The sequence below is a fragment of the Barbus barbus genome, assembly GCF_936440315.1.
Source record: "Barbus barbus genome assembly, chromosome: 6".
Lineage (NCBI taxonomy): Eukaryota > Metazoa > Chordata > Actinopteri > Cypriniformes > Cyprinidae > Barbus > Barbus barbus.
This window is the reverse complement of record NC_136734.1, coordinates 31,178,566-31,193,696: the sequence shown is the minus strand read 5'-3', so window position 1 is coordinate 31,193,696 and position 15,131 is coordinate 31,178,566. Positions and strand designations below refer to the sequence as shown.

The following is a 15,131-nucleotide window of genomic DNA, read 5'->3' as shown; positions in this document are numbered from 1 at the left end:
TGAGATACGGTTCAGATATATGAAGCTCCTGTCATGAGTGTGATGTCAGGGTAAACTGGTCTTATCGCAGTCTAAATATGTGTTGTGAATGTGTCACAGGATGATTTAATGAGCTTAAACATGTTTCCTCTGTTCGGCTTACAGGGCTCAAACATGTTTGAAGTCTAAAATTCAGTTTAAATGTCAAGGCACTTGCCGCTTTAAATGCTGATTATTTTAAGTGATCTGTTTACATGCAGCTTCCTATGGATGAATCAGCGTGGGTGAGGCTGGTGTCATTTTTGATGTGAATGATGACGCCTGAGCGTCCCTTTGACTTCCCAGCCCCCTCTTTTACTCCAGGCATAGGATGACAAAGGGAAGTCCACAGGTCACATGACAAGGGAGGGAGGTCAAACTCTGGTTCACTTCCTGTTGACCTTGGGCTGTATGTGGCAGGTATATGAAATGGCTCATTTGATACTGTGGAAAAGTGTTACTACTGTGTTTATGTAATAAACTGAATAAATTATACATACAGAGCTGTTACTGATTCCAAATCATATGACAAAAATTGTAGTTAGTAACGTAATCCATTACATTACACATTTTAGGTAATATAATGAGACTACTTTTTGATTACTTTTAGACTGCTTTTGACCTAACTCGTTTATCACATTGATTTGGGATCCCTGCAGGGGATTTATGAGTTTAATTTGTGCATTATAATGTGTTTGAAAGACAAAAGCCTTGCAAAGACATAGTAATACACACAAAAATGAGTTGGGAAGCCATTTGATTGAATGCCACCAGTAAAAAGGAAAGAATAGCAATGCTCGGGCAAACCGCTATAGAGCTTATGTCACCACAGAATTAGAACCGGTGAATGCGGTTTACAGGTTTCATAGAAAGAGAACGATGTGCACCAAATGAGTCGCTGTAGAAACTGAATACTTCAATGGTTGCAGTGCGCTCAACACGAGAGACAACGCAAACGCAATGACGTGAAATAAAACGTCCTCATCTTGTTTTTGAGCCTTTGACTTTGAGTCTCTTGCTCATCAAGGCTGTATTCATTTCAAAAATACAGAAAAAAACTGATATAGTGAAATATTATTGCAATTTCTAATATTGGTTTCCTATTTTAATACCTATATTATAAAATAGCATTTATTCCTGTGCTCAAAGCTGATTTTCAGCATCATTATGCCAGCAGTGTCCCATGATCCTTCAGAAATCATTCTAATATGCTGATTTATTATCAGTGTTGAAACTGTTGTGCTTTTTAATATTTTTTTTTAACCTGTGTTAATTTTTTCTTTGATTGTTTGATTAATAAAAAGTTTAAAAGAACAGCATTTATTCAAAATAGAAATATTTTCTAACAATAGAGTCTTTACTATCAATTTTATCCATTTAACACATCCTTGCTGAATAAAGTTTATTTAACTTTCTTTAAACTTTTTTAAAGTATCTTTAAAAAGAAAAACATTTCTGACCCCAAACTTTTGAATAGTTTATATTGTAACACAAAAATCTCTATTTTGACTAAACACTGTTCTTTTTAACTTTATTTTTAAAAAAAAATATCACAGGTCCCAAAAAATGCAGTATAAAAAATAAAATAAAATAGCAGTACAACTGTTTCCAACATTGATTAAAAATCAGCATATTAAAATGACTTCTAAAGGATCATGTGACTCTGAAAATACTAATACTAATAATATTTCACAATATTATTTTTTTATCAAATAGATACAGCCTTGATGAGCATAAGAAACTTCTTTAAAAAAAAATTATTGATCCAAATTTTTGAACTGCAGTGTATTGTACAGTAAAAAAAAAAGATTTCAGGTAACCTAAAATGTGTCACGATGCACACAGCAGGGAGGACACAGGAAACACGAAAAACGAGGCTGTAACTCAAAAACATACTTTACTAGGACATCAGGGCAGGACAAGGCAAGGCTTACGCACAGGAACACCAGGGAGTAACGAGTAGACCAGACAAAATGGCACAACACAGACTGGACTATAAATACACAGGTAAATTAACGAACACGGCTGGACCAGAATAAACTACTAATGACATGACAAGGACAGGAAACAAACCAAATATAGGCACAAGAGGCAGGAACACATGACACACACACAACAGTTCCCTTACAAAATGTACATCATTTAGTTACATCAAGGGTCAAATCAAATATAAATAGCACATTAAAGTTAAAAGTTACAAACTTTTTTGTGTGCGTGCTGTACAGGTCTGGTATAAAGAATGTTTTTGCTCAGGTGCCCGAAATGTCTGCCCAATAGAGAAAAGTTTTGCTCAGCAAGAAAAAAAAAATAGAGGGAACATTGCTCCCACGGGTTTTTAAGGCCTTATACCATTTAACGTATTTAACACTGTCTAAGAAATAATTTTTCTAATTGCCTTAAATAGATTTTTAAGAATTCTGCAGATACCTTGTAAATAGTAAAATAAAACTCTTTCCTTGATATTCGTTGATATTTGTGTTTCGAAAATGTTTTTGATTGACATTCATGGTCTTTATTTTATTTGGGCTAGTTAAATTCATTTTCGGGCTACCAACATCTGAAGAGTACCTGCCCGAAGGGCTACCAGGGATTTAGAAATTTTGCGAGCCCTGTATCAGTAATTGATGTAATGATTAAATTCGTTTTTTTTTTTAAATCCAGTGGCCTCTCAGTAATTATAGCCACCTAAGTAGCGACTGGTCTTTGTGTGAATGTCCACAAAACTGACTTTCTGAATGTATATAGGTGGTAGACTATTTTAGAAAGGAACATTTAAACAATGAAAAATAAAAATGAGGGATAATCAATAAATTATGAATAATTTATTGCTATTGAATGAATAATATGTAATCATGCAATCAATAATAAAGTAACTGTAGTCTGGGTATTTTAAAATGCAATTTTAATCTAATCTGATTATGAAATCCAGATTACACTATATTTACTATAATTTGGTTTAATAAATCCCTGCATTTCTGCCACAATCTAGTTTAACCAGTCGCTTTATGTGCTGAAACACTGTCATGCTCTGATTAACTCATTTTATTCAGTTTTTATTTTACGCTTTCTATGTAACGTGAATTAGGCTCAATAAAGATTGCGCCTTATTCACACAACTCAACACTATTAGCCTGCCATAATTAATGTTGCATTATTATTGTGCATGGAAAGCAAGCTGAAACAGCAATTTGATTTCAAAGAGATGTTTCTATACATTTGCCATTGACAATGACAGCATTTCTCCAATGACAAATAATGTTATAATCGAGCATATATAAAGGCGCAGGATAAAATGACAATTTATGACAACTAATCAAAGTATGCATGAGCAGGCCGTAAGCAATCTGTGTATATATGCACTTTTCAATGACCCTAAATGATCCACATGAGCACAAACAAAACAGGGGCATTCTTTTTTGTGCGTGTTCATGTTTTACTGCATTTTCACCGGCTCTAATCTGAATGTGTTCCTTCAGCTGAATGGCATTTATTTAGTATCTTTATGCGAGTAAATGGACTGTATGGATATTATCTGGCGGAGTGCAGTTGAAGAGGGCTTTTGTGCTCTCAGTGCAGTCAACTCTGAATCTTGCAACTCCTGTAGCATTTTGACATTGAGCCACAAACTGATCTGGGCATTTCTGATAGGAATCTATAGAGAAACTCTGTGGGCTTTTGAAGATCAGCACAATAGAACCTAGAAATAGTGACTGAGGATAGAAGACTATTATAACCTCTCTCGAAAAGAATTTAAAAGCACCATTGAATTTGAAGTTTGGAGTAATCACATTAACATTAGCATCTCTAATTACCCGCAAATGTACTCACGTGTGTTGATCTTTTGCAGAGAGATGTGCTTCTCTAGCTGTCTGCGCAGTTTGACTTCTGCTCCGTACTTTCCGGTGGTGCCATTATCGGCCAAAATGAAGTGGGAGTGTAGGCTGTTGAGTACCGTTAGCTTACTAAGAGGGTTAGACATCGTCTGGTACGGCCGGACCACCTGCAATTCACACCGAATAAAAGTAAAAATATGCTTTTCAGGGATGTTCAGGACAAGAAAATGAAACAAAGGTGAACGTGACGTGCTACAGAAAGCGTACACATGCACAAGTAGCATTCAGTAATCATAGATTGCTTTTATTTTGTATTTAAAATGCAGATAATTAAATAAAACCACTGAAACTCCACAAGTTTGTGTCAAACCTGATGATTATGTTCTCCCGCATGATTAGAGAATGAGCCAGAGAATGCCTTATGGTATCAGATTCTTATGGTATCATGTGCTCAGTGCTACACAATTACTTACCGTATTTGATCAGCGACCTAGAAATAGAAGAGCCACAACATTGTCTTTAAAACATTCACCAGACCAGACCAGACTAGAGAGGGGTGGGGGTGAGTGGGGTCTCGGAAGCGAGAGAGACAGAACCAAAATTGTGTATGAACGAGGGGGGATAGAAATCAGTGGTTATAAATAAAGAATGATTCTATCTCTGTGTCTCAGTTGTGCACCAGTACCCAGAGACACACAAACAAGCTGAGGAGAAACTGAGTAGATATATGTAGTGGCTCACATATAAATTATTTATAGATTTCTACATGACACAGAAGGCATGCAGAGACAACATGAAAATCATTCCATTGTAATCTGAAGATTCACTCTCGTAAATAAGGAATTCAATGAATATATGAATTTTAATATATCATTATTTAACGAAAGCAGATTTCATGAAATCTGCCCTGACTTGAGCCAATCAAGGTCTTATTGGTCATTTAGAAAAACAAACTATACTAAAATAGCTCTAGTTATTAAATAGCAACAGTCAAGTCACTTACATCTTTGCCCACCAGGTCTTCCTGGTTCTCCACAATCCCCCAGGGGGCAATACCGATAGTACAGATCTTCCCTCTCGATTTGGAAGCGTGGTCTTTTAGAGCATCACCAACATGCCTTATGACTCCTGGGGTTGCAGAAGGGAGTATAATAGAAGAGATAACCGATTCTCAGTGTGAGAGATACAGTTTCACACAATGCATCAAGGACAGCGAGATAGCACACAGTTACACTTGATCTTCTGTAGAAGTTTAGATAGCATCAGCCTTCACTAGCTTTGCTCAGCATCTTAATAAGAGTAATCTAATTAGAATCTTAATTAAAATGAAAAACACATTAATACACACCAGTATTAACTCCTCCAGTGAAGATCCAGGCCCCAGTGGTCATGGCTGCCTTGATGAGACCCTTGCCGAAGACTTGCTTGAGTTTGGGCTGCAGCTCGAAGTTCTGAAGTCCTCCGTGAACAGAGATGAGCAGTTTGGGAAGCTCCAGTTGCCACTCCTTTGTCATTAGATGCAGCAGTAAATCTGGCTTAGTGTCGTAAGACACTCGTACATACTGACAAAACATAAAAATAAGAGTAGATCTAAGATGTAACAATACCATTCAATAGTTTGGAGTTTGAAATATGTCTTTTAAACTTAACAAGACTGCATTTATTTAATAAAAAATACAGTGAAACAGTAATATTGTGAAATATTATTACAATTTAAAACATCTCTTTCCTATTTTAATTTATTTTAAAATGTAATTTCTTGATGATATTCCTGTCATGGTAAAGCTGAATTTTCTGCAGCAGCAGCCATTACTACAGTTTTCAGTGTCAAATGATCGTTCAGAAATTATTTAGTATGCTGATTTGTTGCTCAAGAAACATTTCTTATTATTCTGATTGTGGAAACAATGATTTGTTTTCCAGGATTCAAGCTGGACTTGCAAATAACACAGCCAGCAAGACTGAACTGTCATTTATTAACGTGATAAAGGCCAACATGAAATCAAAACTTGGCGTTTTTGAGATCAAAGTACAGATTTTTTTTTTCTTTGGAATCAATTGAAAAAAAAGGCAAACTTGCTCTTCCTTTTAAGCCACTGATGTCACTTGTGTAATGTAGCCAATAACCAATTTGTGGAATGCAATGTCCACTTATTTCTATCTAATAAATTCCCAATTATAAGATCAGTTTCCAACCAACATTTTGTCTCACTGAACATCCTCTAAAATACCGTACATCACTTTACGGCAGTAAAATGGATAATATAGCTTGCATGATCTACAGACATTAATAAATGCCTCACAAAAAGAATTTAATTCTAAAAGGTTCACGAATATTTGTTGTAATATTTTACAGCATCAAACGGTTGTTAATAAGATTGAATAGCTATACCATTGCTTTGTTGGAGTGTCCCCCTCCCTGGAACTCAATGGTTCCAAAGGCGTCAGTGGGACTGAGCTGGGTGTGCTTGCTGATGGACCACTTCTCTGACAAGCTGTCATTCTTTGGCACACGCTCTGACTTCTCATTCTGATTGGATGAGATGCTGGGGGGCAGGCCAACATGTTGACCAATTAGACGGCCACAACAGCACCTGTGACAGAAGACACAACCATTGTGAAATTAAATGAATGTCCCAATTCAGAAGTCAAAGCTGTTACACTCTTAAAAACAAAGGTTCTTTATTGCCATCAATGGCTCCACAAAGAACCTTTACCATCCAAGGAAACTTTTCATTCCACAAAAGGTTCTTTACAGTGGAAAAAGGGTCTTTAGATTATTAAAAATGTTCTTTGCACTAAAAAAATATGGTTCTTTTAAGAACTGTTCACTGAAAGGTTCTTTGGGGAACCAAATCTGGTTCTTCTACGGCATCGCTGTGAAACCCCCTTTTGAAACCTTTATTTTTAAGAGTGTACAAAAGACATTATTCAAGGATTTCAAAAGTATTAGAAAGGCTTTAAGATTTACATTTCAGTGCCAGATTAATTACATTAAAATTAAAAAAAATTAAAAGAAGCAAGTTATCTTTTACAAGTGTTCACTTCCTCACTCAGTGCGACTATCTTTAGATTCTCTAACAGCTTCAAACAAGGCCACACTAATGAAGAATAATGTATCTTTCATTAATCGTACAAACACATTTAGTTACATCTAAATATTGTTTAGATGTGTGTGATTAAAATGCACATTTTGCTCATACTACAGCAGTGGTGCTACTCACCTATGGGGGTCTTTGGTGCTTACAATAATGTGCACACATTCTCTCTTGCTGAAAGCTCTTTCTATCCATGATTTCTGTGCCTGGGGATAAACACAAGAGGTATAAATTACAGAGATTACTAGAGGTAGAAATGTCAGCTCCTGCATCCACTTAAGAAACCAGTAAATACCAAACTAAAAATAACCAGAGTACACATTTCAGTCTTTTTTATACATTGCAGCACCAGGAAGTAGTGCTTTATCATACTTTAGTCCTGTTTTAACAGAATCACCTATTCATCAATTGTTGTTCAACCAGAGCTTTATGAACTGGTCCCTTGGTTTATGTTTTACTTTTTAAACATTTTAAATAAATTATCATTATTATGTATTATTGACACCTTATTTTTTAGTCATTGATATTATTCTTTTCAGTGCTTTTGTCATGTGTATTGAGAAACATGCCAATAAGGACTTGAATTTTTTTACCTTTCACATTTTTATTCAGGGGTATTACAGGTCCAGCATTTACCAAATTAACACACTGTCTGATTACTTGCTTTAATTCAACACAACAGCAGCACCATCTGTGAACGCACCTCAAAAACAGCAAGTGATTACATAGGCACTTACCCCACAGCCAGACTTCCTACGGTACACCATTATTCTTATAAAAAGCTAACCTGAGGGAGAGAGGGAGGTGGTACCGGGGTTTAGCTTTTACAGGGGAACCCCCATGTGATGACTCAGTGAATCCAGGCCGCATCACTGACTAACCACATTCACACATCGTTACGCCAACATGAACATGGATAATGTAGATCTGACTGAACTCAATGCATTCTGACAGAACTGCTGTGAGAACAGCTCTCTGCTCTGGTGTTGGAGCAATGCATTAACCTTTTCTGTTTGAGGTCCAAGAGACCCTAAGGCCATTTTAATTGCTCAAAAAACATGCTCAACATTTAAGAATTGGATTGACACTTCCAAATCCTTTCAAATCTTATGAGAACTAATCAACTAAATTGGAATGTTACATTACTAATTTTCAGAGATCAGTTTCAGAGATCTCAGTTATAACACATGAAAAAATGTAGGATGTGCTAACATCAAAGTACTAAAAAACTTTTTGAAACATTTGATTATCGATTGTTCTGTTGCAAAATAAAAATAAGGTACAGCGAGGTAAGATACAGCAAGTGTGGCGAGTGATGTTACTAATCGATCAACTCGCCCAAAATTAAAGTTGAGTGCAGTGATTTTTTTTTTTTTTTTGAGAATGTAGGCATCACAAAGTTATAAAACAATATTTATAAAATAATAAAATCAAGTACTGCATGCAACATTTTCATTTAGAAATTACACTGAGATTACATTTATATAAATAATGTTTGTAAACACTACATGAGTGTTAGATGATTACAGATGTAATCTAAATGTAAAAATAAGCAGTATGGAGCAATGCAAAATTATATACAATATAGTGCTCTACAGATAAATACTGGCCAATAACCAACATGGCAGCAATATTTCATGCACCTCTAATGAATGCAACAATTTTTCACATGCTAATGTTCACTCATTGGTACTCATAATGTGTCAAACTGACCACAAACCACAAATACTGTATAAAATAACAATCATATTACAAACCTATACTATAACAGAAAAGTTAAATCTTCACTAATATCTGCTTTATTGTGTTTGATTCGTCAGAGGCTGTGATATTTTGTGTGATTGATATAGTATTATAGTTTTTATTTATATTTTGAATTAAATTTTTACATTCTCCATTTTCTTTTTAGTGACATTTTCAGTAATTTGGTTTTGCTTTTGCAATTTTTATTAGTTTTTATTTTCTCTTCTTTTCTCTTCTTTGTATTGCTTTTTAAATATATAGTTTTTTATTATTTTTTTATTTAGTTTTAGTTATTCGAGTACTTTAAGTTAAACTTTAAAAAAAAAAAATGTTATTTTATTTCACTTAATGTTTACTTTATTCAAAGTAACATTTTTGTTTGGTTTTCTTTTAGTTAACTATAATAACCCTGTTCAGAGAAACGTTTTAAAAGAATGTAAAGGAATAATAAAGGTTAATTGCAAAATTACTATTATTTCCATAAATACAGCACTGGGGTCTCTTAAACCCAAATGTTAACAACACACAATCAAAAACAAAAAAACATAAGGGTTAACAGATGACTGCTAATAAAGCAGAGCCAAATGTGCTAATATTAATTGTCACGAAAAAGAGAAGCAAAGTAGTTTGGGAAGTAACAGCCAAATTATATCAAACCCAGCTGGGATCCCTAGGTGTGATACCTCAGTAATTCTGCGTAGGTGTGAAGAACATAATCAGTTTAGTCTCTAGTGTATTCCTGTGTGTGTTTTTAATGTGATAAAGCACCAGGTAAGCTATATAAGATATCATAAAATGCAGCACACATTCAAAACAATTAGTAGTTGAAGAGACCTCATAAACTTCTTATACTCTTGTTTTCTGTTTCTCATCTTGTTTGTGAGTGCTGAAATGATTCATAGGGATCTCCAGTCTCAGCAGAGAGCTGCCAAAAGCTTGTGGTGTAATTAAGATTTGTCCTCAGGATTTGCCCCCTGAGAAGCAAAGAACAGCTTTGCTCCTTGTTGGAAATATCTCACCATCTATAGGGGATCTGTGCCAACAGGTAATGTTATGGAAGGTGGAGCATTTGGGCACGTAGACAACAAAAGCCCAAAAAGGAAATTAAATAAATAAATAAAACAAAAACAGGAACATCAGATAACATTAACATCTCGCACTATTATCAGGCAGAAAAACTAGTTTTCTTGGAAAGGTTTTTTTTTTTTTTGCAGGCAGGCAGGCAGGCAGGCAGGTTAGTGCTCATTTTAATGACTTACATAAATCACCATTTTAATGACTTGCATTCACATTAATTCATAAAACATATTTTTTTAATTATTAAAATGTATTATTAACACTCTCTAATTTTAACTATTTAGACATAAAAATATTAAATCATTAGAAATTACCTGCTCTTTGTCTTCATTTACATAAATAAATCCAGACGTCAGAAACCCGTCATAATTTTGCAATTCAAATGTTCACAGCTGCAGCTTCTGTTCTGTTCAATGGCTGGGAACTTTAGAGGCCAAACATGCATGGTTGTGGCCTTGTTAGCTCAACTCGAATGTGTTGGGACTTCAGGATTAATCCCTTCTGAAAGTCTCACAGACAAAAAAAAAAAAAAACAAGTTTTGACGCCCCTCTCAAATCCTGTTCCGCTATCCCAATTTGACACCCCTACAATAACAAACTCCCCACAGCATTATCAAGATGGGAACATCCATGTTTCCTTTTCTCACAATCGTACACACACTTGACACATTCAAACACACTTTTCTTTAGCATTGTTGTCCAGAAAATCTCGGTAATTCTGACTCAAACCGCACTTGTGGCTATTGTCTGTCCCGTCACCCCAGGGCTTGTCAGAATCAGCTCACACTTCTGCGCATCAGCAAAATCCTCACAATCACCTCACACAACACCAACAACCAATTATACGGGGGAGGATCAAAGTATCACTCGGTCGAATGGAGATACACAATGGCCGTCACCTTCTTTTTATGACATATGATAATTATAACAGCCCTGCTGAACTTACATAACACCCTCACCATATTTACTGTCTCTTATGTTCTTCACACCTAAATATGTCCCTGACATATTTACTGCAATAACGCACACAAGAACACACCACCACAGTGCTGATACACCACCTGTCACCTGTGAAAAGGTGTCAGTCTGAACAAAGCAGTCAGAGACAGATGGAATCCTCTAAGCTGTCCATCATGTTTTTCCTCCCGGTTGAGGAGCTCAAAGACTGATGGGACGAAAGCCTGTGGTAAGGGTACGGGTAATTTTTTGCACATTAGAATTTATTTGTATTGCACTTTTCTTACATAAAATGCAGCTCAAAGTGCTTCACAGGTCAGAATAAAAAAATGTTAGTAATATAATATGTTAACAGAATAAACATTACTATGAACATGAGAAAATACACTGACTAAACAATATATACAAGTATAAATAATAAAATTAAAACAATATAATGTTCACATATTAATTATAATATACATTATTTACAGTGCCCTCCATAAATATCGGAACAATAAAGACAAAATTGCTCTGTTGCCTGTGGAGTCAAGACATTTGCAAATATGATTAAAAGATGAATATGAGACAAAACTACAGAATGTCACATTTTATTATTAGCCGTTTCAACACATAGATGTTTTACCAAATAAAAAGAACAGCACTTCTAGAGTTCATCCCACTCATTGATGTGAACATAAGTATTGGGAAAGTTGAACATAAGGCAGATATAAAAGATTAAAAGCTATTATTTAGTTGCAGATCCCTTGCGCACAATCACAGCAGTGAGTCTGTGACCCATAAACATCACCAGGCTCTTGGTCTCATCCTTTGTAATGCTTTTCTCAGCCTTTAATGCAGCCAATTCCAATTGTTGCTTGTTTTGGGGAGTTTCTGCCTTTCCTCTCCAGCTGGTGAAATTCATGTTCAATCAGATTTAAATCTGGAGATTGATTTGGGCAATCTAAGACTTTCCATTTCTTTGCCCTTATAAATTCCTTGACTGAACTGGCAGGGTGTTTTGGGTCATTCTCCTGATGCAATATGAAGCACTTCCCAATGAATCTGGTTGCATTTTCTTGAATATTTGTAGGCAAGATGGTTTTGTACCCGAATTCCCGAATTCCGAGTATGGGTCACCATACTTGGCAGTATGTCACTTCACTTCACTTACCCTTACAGATGAGGCTGTATGCTTGGGATCATTTGCAGTTCCCTTTTTTTCACCACATTTTTGCTTTCCCATCACTTACATAAAGGTTCATCTTTGTCTCATCGGTCCATAAACACAGTTCCAAAACTCTTCTGGCTCACCTTTGTGCTTTTTTGCAAACTCTAATCTTGCCTTTCTATTTTTGGTGCTGGTCAGAGGTTGGCATCTTGCTGTGTAGCATCTGTAATTCTGTGTCAAAGTCTCCTGAGGACAGTAGTTTGTCTGAGCATCACCCCAGCTTTCTGGAAGTTGTTGGTGATTTTACAGACATGTCTTTTAGGGTTAACTTTCACAGCTTTTATGATTTGTCTGTCATCAACTACTGTTGTTTTCTCAGCCAATCAGGTAGTTGTTGGTTGCTGGTGTCGCTGGTGGTTTCCAAACTCCTGATTTCTCCATGCCCTTTGTTTTTGCTATAGCTCTAATTGACTTCCTCTTTTCTTTTAGCATCCAAATTGCTTGCTTTTCTCTCAAAGTCAGCTCCCTCATCTTCATCCTGGTTTGTGTGTGTCATCATCGAATGCAAAATTCAGAATACAGAAGTAATGGATATAACTGATACGACACATTCCCTGCTTTTAATATCTGAAGAATTAATGCAACAGGACACAGCTGATCACTTAGAAAGACCTGTGAGGCAACTGTTCCAATACTTCATCTTTTAATCATATTTGTAAATGTCTTGACTCCACAGCCAACAGAGCAATTTTGTCTTTACTGTTCCAATACTTTTGGCGGGCACTGTATATATTGTAAATAAGTACAAAAACAAAAATATGAAATATTATGAAAATAATATAAATTTCAGTGTGTATATATTAATATAAATGTAAAAAGCGATGTTTTGAAAGAACCACAGAGCCATGATTTTTACACTTTTCATGGGAATCAAACCAGAAATGAATGGCTAATAAATTTTCTTTGTACACTGTAAAAAATACTGGGTTATTTTTCAACCCAAAAAACTGGGTTGAGCCTTTTGGGTAATTTTCTTCAGTGTTTGAGTAGCTTTTGTGTTACCCAGATCCTGGGTCCAACGTGACCCAATTATTTATCGCTGGGTTTTTCGTCCACTTCAGGAGAGAGCAGTTCTAAGCGCCATTCTAAGTCGAATTGATGCATTTCTTTAGTAAAATACAGGTTTGTGTACATTTCATTTTCTCTATAAAATCATTACTGTGCTGTATATCGTTGAATTTTATGGAAAGCAACAAGCGAGTGTCGCATCCGTCTTTTCGTGTGATGGAAAGGCTTGATGCTTTGCATAAAATAAATGATTTTATTCACAAAGTTACAGAATATAAATACGTTGGATGTTAAAATATATCTTAAGTTAGCAGTTCCCCACCGAACACGATTCAATTAATTCATGTATGAAGTATAAAACAAAAAAAAGGTAGTATTATAGTAGAAATGAATTAACCCAATTTGCTGGGTAAAACGATCCCAAAATGTGTTCTGTTCTATATTTACCCAGTCCTTGGGTTAAAAATAACCTAAATTGGGTTGTTTTAAACCCATTGTTTTTTTAGAGAGTACATTAAGCTTTGATAATATTATTATTATTATATTAACATATTATATTATTATTATTATTATTATATTAACATAAAAATGCACACAGCTCCTTTAAGGAATCCTAACTATCTTGCTCCATTATTTCTTAAAAAGCTGACAACTGTCATTGGTAACGCCTGTCTCCAGTATCCCCCCCGTTCCCTGCCTTGACCCATACTGAGGTGTTGGGATCTTAATAAAGGCACTCCACTGAGAGTTCATTTAATGTAGATTAGTGCTTCATTTCCCCACTGTTTAGACTAATTAAAGCCTCTGCAGATTAGTTAAAAACTGTTTATACAGTGCCATTGCAGGATAGAGTATTAGCAACACCTATAACATCACAGAAGAGCTCTCCATGGGTATATGAGAGAGCAGTGCTTTTATAAGAAGCAATGCTTCTAATAGAGAGAGCTACTCAGGTTAAGCGGTGTAAGATTAATAATTTAAATTGAGGATAATTGGCATCAGCGTTCCCCATGTGAGCAGAAGCTATATTTCCAGGTAATGTTCAGTATGCCAGTGATCTTTGCAAAAAATAATTGGCGCAGTGGCAAGCTACATATGCATCATACATAAACTAATATAGTGAATAATTGAGTCATCACTGTTCGTAAAAATATGAACTGAACTAGAAACTCTACCGTTCGAAATGCAAAATTCATTTAATATTTTTGAGCTGCAGTTATTTGATCAAAACTACAGTAAAAACTATAATATGATGAAAAATTATTACTTTTTTTAAACATTCTAAAACTGTTTTCTGTTTAAATACATTTTAAAATGTATTTTATTCCGGCAATGGCAAAGCTGTATTTTCAGCATCATTACTCCAGTCTTCAATGTCACATGATCTTTCAGAAAATCATTCTAATATGCTGATTTGGTGCTGAATTTCTTATTATTATTAAGGTTGAAAACAGTGTTGCCTAAAATATTTTTGTGGAATTTTTTTTTCCAGAATTGGGAAAAACACCGTTCAAAAGTACAGCATTTATTATAAATATAAAGACCTTCTGTAACACTGTAAATGTCTCTATTACCACTAATAATATACTGTAATTCATAGCTGCTGGATTTTTTTAGTATTCATTTTTAAGTACTAAAGAAACCTTACTGACACTAAACAGTAGTGTATTTTTAACTTGAGTTATCTACAACTATAAACATCTGAATTATATGCTGCACACTGGGTACAAATAATCTAACATTTAATTTAATTTCTTTATCCACCTTATTTTTCAATGCGGAAGTAAGCCATTTTCTGTGAATGTGTGGGACTTTCGGTTCATTGGCCGCTATAGGTAAATAACGAGAAGAATAACAACGTGCAATAAACGGTAAAACTGTTTACACTACAAACCAGTGTGTTCATAATTCATAATTTCATAATTAAGATAATACATTAAAATAACATGGTAAGACACACCAGTTTGCAATATCAAGCAGCAAAACAAGCTGTTTTGTACTAGCTGGACGCGAAGCCAGACACATTAAATTTACAAATGGCCGTGACTGCTCTTACGGGAAAAATAAGGTGGATAAAACAATTAAATTTTTTTACAATGATGCAGACTTGTGTATATAATGCAAATCCACCAGAAAAAAATCCTTAAGGGCACTTTAGCTCAGTTGTACCTTATATTCCATTTATGA

At 35.1% G+C, this 15,131-nt stretch overlaps 1 protein-coding gene across 4 annotated transcripts in view; it reads right to left on the bottom strand.

Moving 5' to 3' along the window:
- The window catches only part of LOC306871647 (transient receptor potential cation channel subfamily M member 3-like), a gene marked incomplete at its 5' end in the record, with an annotated part of 440,831 nt that overhangs the window by 45,152 nt on the left and 380,548 nt on the right, over positions 1 to 15,131 (bottom strand). For all 4 annotated transcript variants that reach the window (XM_079419714.1, XM_079419715.1, XM_079419717.1 and 1 more), the window contains 5 exons: positions 3,847 to 4,018; positions 4,855 to 4,979; positions 5,200 to 5,413; positions 6,244 to 6,445; positions 7,076 to 7,155. In XM_079419714.1, coding sequence (XP_079275840.1) covers positions 3,847 to 4,018; positions 4,855 to 4,979; positions 5,200 to 5,413; positions 6,244 to 6,445; positions 7,076 to 7,155 — 793 coding nt within the window. The remainder of the gene's footprint in view (positions 1 to 3,846; positions 4,019 to 4,854; positions 4,980 to 5,199; positions 5,414 to 6,243; positions 6,446 to 7,075; positions 7,156 to 15,131) is intronic.